This window comes from Macrosteles quadrilineatus, unplaced genomic scaffold (genome assembly GCF_028750875.1).
Source record: "Macrosteles quadrilineatus isolate MER2022 unplaced genomic scaffold, UCM_ALF_1.0 Scaffold_3__2_contigs__length_128488019, whole genome shotgun sequence".
NCBI lineage: Eukaryota > Metazoa > Arthropoda > Insecta > Hemiptera > Cicadellidae > Macrosteles > Macrosteles quadrilineatus.
The window spans coordinates 41244731-41257438 of NW_026542596.1; the positions used below are offsets into that span (position 1 = coordinate 41244731).

General features: G+C 36.9%; 1 protein-coding gene across 1 annotated transcript; it reads right to left on the reverse strand.

Annotated features, from left to right (window-relative positions):
* Positions 1–347: 347 nt before the first annotated feature.
* Positions 348–12463, reverse strand: LOC128990745 (gamma-aminobutyric acid receptor-associated protein). The gene is made up of 3 exons (XM_054413293.1): positions 12221–12463; positions 2399–2596; positions 348–886 (listed from the first exon to the last, which is right to left on the reverse strand). The coding sequence occupies exons 1-3, from the start codon at positions 12308–12310 to the stop codon at positions 818–820; spliced, it is 357 nt and encodes a 118-aa protein (XP_054269268.1). The 5' UTR covers positions 12311–12463; the 3' UTR covers positions 348–817.
* Between the last annotated feature and the right edge of the window lie 245 nt (positions 12464–12708).

Genomic DNA, 12708 nt, shown 5'->3' on the forward strand with positions numbered 1-12708 from the left:
ATTTCCAATTTTGAACCTTCAAAAGGTTAAACTATTCTCTCTTATAAGAGGTAATTAATTAATTAAAAACTAAAAAGGCAAACTACTTTTAATACACAGCAACCCAGCTACAACACACCTTACTTATTGATTTTTACCGAACCAAACTCAGTAAATTGTTGTGATTAAAACATTTTTCTTCGAGCACAGTAAATATTAAGAAAAGTGATTGTGGTTGTTCAATCACAGTGAACAACTTTGTTTTGTGAGTAATTTGTCTGTAGTAAACATATAATTGAAACACCATTTACAAATAAGTCAACAATGAATGAGGGTGAATAAGTGATTATTGACATAAACTAGCTGGCTACTTTTTTTAACAATTTTATTGGAAATACTTTAAAATAATATAAATTTGCCAGAACCAAAAACCTGTTAGCTAAACACCTACAAAATAATGTGCCAAAATGATTTAAGATGTGCAACAACAATCATCACACGTTTTTTTTTTTTTTATTTAAAAGCTAAGTTATGTGCCAAATAAAAGACAGTAAAATACTAAGGTTAATAATAAAACAAAAACTAAACCTAAAATGTGATTGAGTAACACAGCATTTTACTGTATCCCTGTACAAGAACTATATAATCGTAAACTAACTATAATCAAAATCTGATTCAAAAGAAACAAAATTATCACAGAGATTAACTAGTTTAATGAACAGAATATTTTACAGAGGGATTTTCTATAAAAAATGCATTTGATTACAATGGTGAAATCAAATCTCTGTCAAAACACTGATAATTTTCTCACGTGATAACACAAACTTGCAGAGAGGGTTTAGGCATCGCCGTAGACGTTTTCATCACTGTACGCAATGTACAGGAAGAAATCCTCTTCGTGGTGCTCCTGAAACATGAAACATTGTTAAATAAATTGGATACTGTGATAAAAACAGTCTGCAAACCTTAACATATATTCCTACAGCCAATGAAATAAAGCTAACTAAATGATCATGGATGGAAAACTACAATAAGTTACAGTAATTAATTTGTTAGACACCACCCACTAAGTTTACAGAATCAGAATCTCTTTATTGTCATTTGACATCAATTTGAAATATGACATCTAAATTGGTAGGCCTACCATAATTTGTGAAAAGTAACTTGTTAAATTTTCTCTTGTTACAAGGTTTAAGTTCGTAATCCAATTAATGTCAAACGTAGACCCTAGATTCAAATTCAAATACATTTATTACAACCCTTGGCCTCACCAAGTTTAAAAAACTTGTCGGTGAGGTCCAATTGATACAATATAAGGCTAACAAACAAATAGTTTACATTTTTTTCCTCTTTTTTTTGACAGAGTTTTCTTAATATACCGTACTATATTTCTACGGCGGTTTGTGGCAGGCACTTTAACTTAAAACAAAGTAGTTGGCAGCACACTAAAAAATCTAAAATGTAATGACATAAGTATTGCTTTATAATCTATGGAATTCTTTTTGGATTGCTCATATTTGGTCCTCTTTGTTTTCATGGTTCGTAGACCATGTTTGAACTGTTTGTTTGCACAGCAGACTGGCAGCGCCAGTAACATACAAAATATTATTTGAATGTATAGCTGACCCATACAAGTTACAAATACAATTATGATTATTGTCGTAGACCCTAGATATTAAACTATTTACCGGTAACATACAAAATATTATTTGAATGTATAGCTGATCACAATACTAGGTAGGCCTACAAATACAATTATGATTATTGTGACATTTAAAAATATTCAAGCAGTATTTTGGAATTTGAAGGGTATAAAACAAAAAACTACAAGTGAAAAAAATAAATACAGAGTGCAGTAGAGTAGAGCCATATCCGACCATGACGGGACCGGGGCATAGTGGGGAAGGCGAAAAGGTTGGATATTGTGAGGAGCAAAACCTGTCCCCACGACATCAGTAATCTTCTTCCGCGACCGCGGCAACAGCCATGAGCATAACTTGCAGTCAAAGCGACTTCAGCAATCGTCTCCCGTGACAGCGGCGACACCCGTTATCGGAGTAAGTGGTGATCGTCTGCCACGATTACAGCAACATCCGCGATCGGCCTTTCGGCTAACCGATCGCATTTGGCGTTAATTCCCCCAGACAGGAAACAAGTACAGTCGGACACTAGGTCGAATATCCCGAGGAGTCGGTTATTCCAAGGTCAGATATGAGGGGTTCTACTGTCGCTACCAATAAGACTTATTGAATTTGGTAGGTACAATTTGCGTAGCTGTTTCATTTTTCTTACAACAGATTATAACCAACATATCATCAAATAATTATAAGAATTTCAAACGAGGACGGCTCCAAGTGTAATTAATCAACATGCTAGGTAGCTTAATTGTTTAGATAATCAAAAAGCAAAAGGAACTTACCTGGTAGAGTGATCCCATAGTGGCACTGGTTGGAGGAATAACATTGTTGACGAAGAAAAAGAGTGCATCTTCCGGTCTGAGGTGAACTCGCTTGCGAATCAAGAAGTAGAACTGGCCAACGGTTAAGTCTGATGGCACCAAGTACTTCTTCTTGTCCAGATCACCAATCCTTGCCTTAGGGGCCTTTTCCACAATCACCTAAAAAAGAGGCCAAAGTTAGTTCTGTCTTTTATAAACACAACTGAAGTCTTATGCTTTATTTACTAGGCCAACCGTGCACTTAAGATCAAATCAAATCTACATTGATAAAACAGATTGGTTAATCTAAATCTAACTTTAAGAATAGGATTAATTAAACCTGTAGGCCTATAAAAACTTATCTAACTGATACGGAAATCAATGTTTATAGTGTTGGATTAAGTTTTACTGCCAAAATAAATCTTTAAAAACTGCTAGTAGGTCCATCCCTATCGTCAGATGATCAATGAAGATTCCCCGATCTATGGATTGTGGCGAAGACATCAAAGGTAAGGTAAATGAATCAGGGTGTCTACTACATTCTGGGTAAAAAATTCATGGACAATTCCCGTACATTTAAGAACACTTTGTCGTAACCTTTGTCGGTGTGATTACGGTACCGAATATATTTTCCTGATTTGTCAAACTGTATTTATCTTGTTCTTCACTGTTGTTGTACCAGAGAGAAAAGTAAGTACGATAATAATTGACAAGAGTTAATTATATCGGTTCTCGATACAAAATCGGTATGGTAGGCGGCTACCAGTAAGCACAGAGTAAGATTATTGCCTTTTCATTTGAAAAGATATTGGGATCAATTACATTTTCTTAGTACAGCTCTTTCAAAGAATAAAAATACCAAGGCCTAGACCTAATTATTTAGGGCGGCCTATATCAACTGAGTAGGCCTAATAAATAAAATACTCGACTCAGCAAATGAGATTAAGCAACTAGGTGGAATGATAAACAAGCTGAAACTAAACCAAGATGACAAAACGGACCTACCTCGGGCACAAAAACCTACTGGCTCTTCAGAAACACAAACAAATCACTCAGATTTTTATGTTCCCAACTACTGCGCCTCTTTAATTACTGAGCTGGCTCAGCTGAAAACTCGACAAGACCAACTAGAACGCTCTGTGGAAACTAGGCAAAAAGAACTGCACAAACAAGGTGAACTAACGAACCCTGCTACACCATCAGCAGTCACACAAAGTACACCCACTAAAGAGATTTTTCCTCGTTCTAAAAACCACAACCTAAGCAAGAGCAAAAAACCAATTGGGAAGGAAAGGAACCATTTCAGTGTATCTCTCCAAGTTGCCAAAAACAAAGCTCGGCTTGAAGAACCTGCCAATGTAGAAATAGGCTTACAGGTAGATGGTGTAGAACAGAAATGCGACGCTGACATCTTGAGACATGAAACTACAAGGAGAGACAGCCAAACTCCTTTCAAAAAACTGAACCCGGATATGACCAGGAGAAACAGCCAAACTCCTTCTAAAAAACTGAACACGGATATGACAAGGAGAAACAGCCAAACTCCTTCTAAAAAACTGACTCAAAAAGAGAGGCTTCCACCTACGACAGCAAGGATACGAAACGACCAGGAAACTTTGGATGACTTTCTCGTGAAGCATACTGGGGGAGCCAGCCAAACCCCGGCACAAAAACCTTCACAAGACCGTCCAAACCATCACAAGACCAACCCACAAGATCTCTACGTAAATCCACCCAGCCAACCTTCTCCACCAACCATTCTTCACCCCTACGCACAATAATAGTCATTACATAATAACACAAGCACAGGTCCATTTCCCAATTGACTAGGCCTATTCACCTCAAAACAAAAGAGGGATGGCCAAACACACCAAAACAAGAATTTTTTAGGCCTTTACCCAAGAAAAACAAGCAAATTCAAACAAAATTTCAAAACCAGAATCTTTGTAAACTCGATGCACCCAGCAAACGGGCTAACCTACAAAGAAGACAGCAAGTTCAAATAAAATCAATAAGTAAAAATACAAATCAACTTACCTTCTTTCACCAAAACATGGACAGGATGACAAACAAAATTGAAAGACTTGAACACCTTCTACACAGCACTAACCCGGACTTTGTAATTCTTACAGAACATGGACTAAAAAGTAATGCAATACACCATGCTAAATTGGCTGACTACACACTTATCAGTGCATATGGAAGGAAAGAACATATCAAAGGAGGGGTTGTTATTTACAAGCATAACAATATAACCAACAAAACCGAAAGTCTAGAGATAGAAGGATACAGCTTGGAAATAGTATGTGAAATAACAGCAATAAAAATACACATAAACAGGAAGAAGAGCCTTTTTCTCCTTGTAGTCTATCGACCACCTTGTGTTGACCTTGATACGTCACTACAAGTTCTGTCAGATGCACTAGACAGCCTTCCTACTCAGAGAACTGACACACTTATCATGGGGGACATTAACATTGACAGTTTGGATGAGGCTTCTAGAGAATCTGTTACACTAAATTCGCTATTGGATGGGTATAACATAAGAAGACTAGAGCTCCCAGCCACAAGAATCTCAAAGACCTCAGCATCCTCAATTGACATGGTGTGTTCAAATATCCACAACATGATTAAAGTTGTGGTCTCTCACACAGGTCTATCAGACCACACAGGACAATACTGCACACTGGACCTTCCAAAAACAAAAGCAGCAACAACATATACATCAAGACGGAACCTTAACCACAACAATCTGCTGATCTTAAAAAATGAGCTCTCCACTGTAACGTGGGAACCTGTTTTGAGAACAAATAATGTGGAAGAGGCCTACTTTAATTTCAAACAAACGCTCCAGCTTGCAATTAATAATGCATGTCCGAAAAAAAGATTTTGTACTACACAAAAAAGGGGTAAACGACTGATGTATGACGAAGAAACTATGACACTTAATAAGGATTTTTAATAGCACAAGACAAATTTCTCCTAACTGGTCATCCTGATGACAAGAAGATAGCTACAGACAAGAAGAAATCTTACGACCAAAAATTAAAAAAGGCAAGGCAAGAAACAAGTGCTGCATACATTGGACAAGCAGAAAACAAAGCCAAAGCCATATGGAACACCATCAATAGTGAGAGGAAAGGGAGGAAAGAGCTTGACAACAATTCTACAATAGAACTAAATGACAATGGAAAGAAACTTACTGACCCTAAAGATGTAGCAAACCGCTTTAATTATTATTTTGTAAACATAGCTGAGGAGACATTAAAACAAAACAGCAGATACAACACACCACCAATAGCTCAAAATCCTCCAGCTACCACATTAAACACTCTCTCTTCCTTCCGTCCAACAACACCTGACGAGAGAGGCAGGACCAAAAAAAATCATTAAAGAACTCTACATCATCAGGCATTGATGAAATCTCTTCAAAAATCCTTAAAACATGTGCAGATGAATTAATAATGCCGCTAATGAAGATTGTAAACATGTCGATGGCAGAGGGGACTTTTTCAACCAACTTGAAAACAGCCTTGGTTTTTCCTAAACACAAACAAGGGGACCTACAAAACATCTCTAACTACAGACCTATCTCGCTGCTCTCATCTGTCTCCAAACTCATAGAGAAGATTATAAAAGTAAGAATCCAGGAGCATCTTAGTCAAAACCAAGCATTGACAAACAGCCAACATGGGTTTGTTCCTGGAAAATCAACCACAACTGCTCTGATAGACCTTGTTGAATATATCATTGAGAACATAGAAAATGGCAACACTATCACCAGCCTGCATCTTGACTTAAGCAAGGCTTTTGATTCCTTGGGACATGATCTTATTCTAAATAAACTTCGAAATTTAGGAATCCAGCGAACAGCTCTGAAATGGTTTGCAAGTTATCTAAAAGGGCGAAGCCAAAAATGGTAGTAATAAAACACACAACAAAAGGGGTTACAGATACTGTCAGATCTGAATTGCTACCGACTAACAGAGGAGTTCCCCAGGGCTCTGTCCTAGGGCCAGTTCTGTTTGGCCTGTTTATTTATGACTTCCCAGAACACCTTGAGGAGTACAGCAAGATGGTCATGTATGCAGACGACACTGTGCTGCTTACAGCAAACAGAAACATAGATCAACTAGAAGTAAACACCTATATAGCTTTCAATATGACACAGGACTACTGTATGAAAAATGACTTAGTCCTCAATGAAAGTAAGACCAAGCAAATTACTTTTGGAAATAAAAAGTACAGTATCTGAAATGCCCAACCTGACAGCAGCTGAAGAAATTAAACATCTAGGTGTAATAATTGATGAAAATTTATCCTGGGATCGTCATGTAGCTTGTCTTTGCCAAAAACTCGGGCCAGCTCGCTTTGCCATAAAACGAATCAAAGAGACTAGTACCCCTGAGGCAACGAGGACTGCATACCATACATTGTTTGAAAGCCATATACGCTATGGTATCACTGTCAGGGGTGGATACACTATGGACAATCTTAACCGGGTCCTGGTTATGCAAAAAAGGGCTATCAGAATAATAGCAGGCATAAGTAAAGAACAAAGCTGTAGAGATGCCTTCAAAAACCTGAACATTCTGACGGTGACTTCCATCTACATCCTAGAACTGTTTTTTACTGCGTAACCAAAGACCCGCCTAAACAAAGAGATATACATGAATACAACACCAGATATGCAGGAAACTACGTGCTGCCTGGCCACAGAACAGCAATGTTTGAAAAGAAACCACTGTATGCAGGAGTGAAGATGCTTAACAAATTACCAGACCACTTGGAGGCCCGTTGCTGATGAAGAGGAAGCTACGGAGATGGCTGGTAGACAAAGCTTTCTACACCCTAAATGAGTTCTTTGCATGGCAAGACCACACACAACACTGAAGAGGCTTTTCCATTTCACTTTATATCTGTAAAATTTGACGCTGTAACATTTCTTGATGAAATTGTAATAAAGAAATTGTCTATTGTCCGGCGCATCGTGTGAAAGAGGCGTTAATCTTATGAACTAGAATAATGATAGTGACTTTGCTGCTACTATAACCTCATTATTTATTAGGCCTACTCAGTTGATATAGGCCCCCCTAAATAATTAGGTCCAGGCCTTGGTATTTTTATTCTTTGAAAGCGTGTGTCTTCACAATAGTACAGTTTTGTCCGGCGCGCGCCGTACGACACTCCTGAGTATTTATTATTTTCTGTTCAGTTGTGGCACTACCAATAATAAAACCGAGTTACACTCAATAGTTTCGATGTTAACACCATGGCAAAAGAAGGTTTTATGGAGGCGAAGAAAAAGAAGAAGAAATAATAGGCAATTTGGGTTCACCCAATACTTAATAAATCGGCACGAGTTTGGAGCATTCGGGGTGTTATTTGATTCTTTACGCAACGACGAAGAAAGATTCTTTTCTTATTTTCGTATGTCTATTACGACATACGAACCCAACTTACCAACGCTCCGAGTAAATCTCATTAACCACGCCAGTGAAGACTTAAAAAAAAGTACAAATAAAATGAATAGGCTAATTTAAAATATAATTAATTCGTCATATCAAAAAAATATTGTATTCTAGAAGTAAAAAAAAGTTTCATTAAACTTACGTGTAAATTAGTAATTTAATATTCTCCTCAAAAAGTTTGTTTTCATACTTTAAGTTGACCGATTTGCATGGGATCAACAAAAAAATATATGTTTTGTGATAACTTTAAATATATTATTTTCTGATACAACAATATAATAATTTCTTAATAACTGTTGCACCCTCTTGGTCAGGTAGTTTGCCTAAATTGAGACAGCGTAGGGGTTGGGCCGTGCGGCGCGTGCCGCACCGTGTGAAAGCTCCCACAAGAACCAATAGCCCTTCACTGAGTTGTCCGGCGTGGACGCCGCGCGGCGCTGTTGTCCGGCTGAAGGTGCATCCGGCGGTAACTCTAATTTGTGTTGCCGGACATAGTGTGAAAGGACTATTATACTCCCATAGCCCTATGCCGGATCCGGCAGGCGCGCGCCGTGTCGTGTGAAAGAGGCGTTAGATTGCTTAAAGCATAAAACACAATAAATAAATATGGGAAACAAAAACATTGAAACCTGAACAGCCAAAATTATGACATGATTTGAGAACAAGTGTATCCATAAAAAACATTTTAACTTACAAAATAATACTGTTGATTAGTTACAAGTTCAATATGAAACCATAAACAGTTTTATGACATACAGGCAATGGCAATTTCAATGTTCAAGAAGATAAAAGTGGAAGTAAGAAGTGAAATTTAAGGCATTATAATAAAACTATTATTTCCATGAATAAATAGGTTTGGGATCTCATAATAATTACCCAAGTAATAAATAATGGTTATAAGTAAGTAAATAAGTTGTAAAGGAATAAAAGTGATAAAACATTTATGACCTAAGCTACTTTCACAATGGTTCTTGGAAGTACTTGACTTGACACTTGATTGTGGTGATAAAATATTAATGGGTTTGAGCTTCTAATGGTTTTTTATTGCACAAGTCGTAATAAATTAATGAAAATGTAAACTAAACAAACATCTGGTAAACCTTTTATCTGCTCCTAACCATAGTCTGGCATTTAAGGACAATAAATAAGTGATTTGTACTTATTTATGACAATATTTTTATCTTTCAGAAAAAGAGGTAATCTGTTGCGCTGCAATTTTTGCACCATTATTTTTAGCTAAAAATCTAGTTTTTGGTGATATATAAGTTACTAGATTCCCATGGCCATCTTATTATGTATAGGCCTACGCCTAATTTATGAATGGTTTTATTGGTCTTTAATATAAAATATTTTAAAGGGCGGTGCTTGGCGTAGTACAAGGAGATAACATAAAAATAGGCCTAGCTGCCGAATTTACAAAAGGCAAGAAAAGGAACCACTAGGCCTAACTGTTCGACTCATTAACTTAATATGCACATCACATAACTTAAGACTGATAGGCTAACTTAATTTATTTATGGATTACGTTTTAACACGTTCGCTACTGCAATAGTACGAAATTTTTCATTCATGTGAACTAGCGACGCACATATGCGTCGGCCGGGTTCCACCCATAGACTGCCGTCGCATATATGCGTCGGATAGTCACATTAAAATAGACTGCCGTCGCATATTTGCGTCGGGGTTCTAATGTTATTAAAATGCTTATATCTTTGTAACGGTCTATTTGAAGGCACTGAATTCCCTGCAGTGGTCTACAGAGTTGTCTGACGCACAACTGCGTCGCTTGGTCTGTGGATATGATGATTTGGTGACGTCATATGATAGTTGGAAAAACTGGTCTTTACTTTTCTGCATCACTGTTTGTATGTATATGCAGTATGTATGCTGAATTATCCTATGTAGCTTTTATATTTGTTCAGTTATAAACTGTTCTTGATCAATCTGTTTTTTTTATTTTACTTACTTTCACCTCAAAACACAAAAAATGAACTGTCGCATATATGCGACGTTTGGTCTATTTCAAGAAAACTATGATAATTTCACTATTGTCTTAGCTGTAGACCGGGCGTCGCAATATGCGACATTACAAAAGGTTATTAATAATACAAAAAAACAAGAATACATTATTTACAAACACGATTGTAGCGTATTACAATGTAAATGATCACTGTTTTACAGGTTTACGCCCGTGGTCTGTGTGTGCTTTTATATCCAAGTGACAGCCGCAGGGCCGTCGCGTGGTTTTTTGGCGCCCGGGGCGGGATGTTGCCAGGCCCCCCCCCCCCAACACAGAATGAGTGATCATGTCGCTATATTTGTTTTAATCCCCAAAAACAGACACCTAAAGGGATTGAATCACCTTACAAAAATACTAGAGTCAGGAATCTGGGATTGATTATTAGGGATAAATTACTTTAATTTTGTATGAAAATCTGTTTTAATTGATGATAACCAAATCCCAACTAATGTAAGAAAATGTTAAAATGTATAAAAAGTACTATACTGAATATGTTATTAATTAATACAGAGCAAATTGAAATTAATGCAATTATGCAAAACCTCAATACAAACCTACTCTGAATAGAATTTTTATACAGAATAAAAGAAACCCACGTTATCACATTTAGATATTGAGATCCTAAACATTAAGTGTAAATAACTCTCATCAAACTAAGCTGGCAGCTCAGCTGAGACTGCCGTAGGAGAAAGGAGTGATTGGGGTAGGGGTGGTTCCCAAGGTCGACCGTCGGCGGGTCGGGTGTATTAAAAATAGAATACGGCAGCTACGTGTACAGAGCAACACCGCGACTTTGCAATATTAAGATAATTAAGACATTGCAATTATTAAGATAATTAAGTTGGGACAGAGCTTTCAACTCCACAGTGGAGTTGATTGTTTAGGCTATTATTACTAAATTTAATTCAATACTATATTGATATTTAATTTGGAAAACATTGCAAATTATAAAGTGATTGGGTGATTGGTATCAAATAATATGTATTTGTTCAATAAAGGCATACAACGTAATATTTAACATTCAGTTACACACACGAATAATAGAAGTAGTATTCGTGGTTATACATAACTTTCCAAAATACGTTATGTGCATCTAACTTTTTTAAATTTGTTGCCCCTGGACAGCCGGTCTGTGTGTAAGATTCAAATGTATACCTCGGTCTGTGGCAATGACCGTGGCGTCGCATATATGCGACGCTCAGTAGCGAACGTGTTAATTAACTTAGGCTAGTGAAAAGTGTAATTTAAGATGATTTTCAAATTGCCCAATCAGAGTTAAGTTAGAGTAATGAAGTTGTTAGGCTAGGCCTACTTCAATTTGCTTTAAGTAAGTGTATGGTTGATAACAACCAGCTGTAAGTAAACTTAAGTAGGTAAGCTATAAGTTATTTCACCCACAGTTCATTCCACTAGTAAAATGTCAACCGTTCTACCTTGTTTATTCAAATGGTGTAGGCCTATAATTGAATGGTAATATCACCTAGAATGGGTACACTATCTGTTGGAACAAACAACCGAATGAGTAGGCCCACAGTAATATTGATTATTCGATTGTTTAACTTAATTCGATAGGTATAGCCTATCGACCGATATTTTTATTTCCGGTTGTTTGTACCAACAGATACGGAAGTGTACCCCCTAGAATAAATTAATTGTAATATTCATTTGCAGTGAAAAATAATGGTATTTTTTGATTCAGGAGATAAAATAGGCCTGAGATAGCCTAAGTAACATTAAACTTATCCTAAGTTAATGTAAGTTGTGTGTAGGCCTAAGGCAGAACAAGGCTAGACAAGTTTATATCAACCCAAACCTAGGCTGCAAGTGAAATGCAGTCATAAGCCTATGCTTTTTCTTACAAAGGTTTCCACATAAGTTAATCAACATTCAATTTAGCCTAGGCCTAGTCTAAGTTAAGGTAATTATAACGCGAAATAAATTTTTTTTTTCAAAACAGTTTGCAATTCTTGGGCTAAACAGAAGTAACTTTTAATGCTACTGCAATGTTATAATATCCTAATCCTAAGAGCGATGCAATTATGAAAGGGAGATATGTCCAAAGGCTAATAATAAGTTTATTGTTAGGTTGGCCAGTAGCCTTGAATAAAAATAGATTATTAAACTAATGCAGTGAAGGATTACTTATTATTTTCAACCAATGAAAGAAGTAACTATACAAAAAGTGTGTGGTGAATTGCTGCGATAGATAAACAAGTGAAATATGAGAATTCAACCAAACATTGCACAATTGAAATAACTCTTAACAATGGCTGATAAGAATGACAGATTTATGTCTATAGAAATTGTTCTTACTGGTACTCTGTCTGGATACTTCTTCCTAATTTTCTCGCCCTCGGCTTTCCTTTTCTCAAAGGGGTGCTCTTCTTTGTACTGAAACTTCATTTTTGCAATAAAGCTGGGGAAAAGCTAAATTACTGACTGGACTGACACAATGACGACCTACAACAAACACAAAGCTTAAATCAGCAGCTGAGCTGACTAATATTGGGAATTGCGATAACTGGTTCCCTGACTCCTCTTGTTACAACAACTGAGTGACGCAGCGCAGTTTTGTGATTGTTCTGTTCGTTTCTGTCTGTAATCAGATGGCTCTTCACACACAAACAGCTGTTGGCGTTGATTTTCAATGCTGACTGTCATTTCAACGGCGAGTACTATATAAAAATACTAGCTGGCCCGACAGACGTCGTCCTGTCCTAATGTGGATTTATATCAAATGCTCGTTTATTTTCAGGATGAGCTCGTTCGCATGGCTCCTGGTTGAATTTCGTTCGCTATGC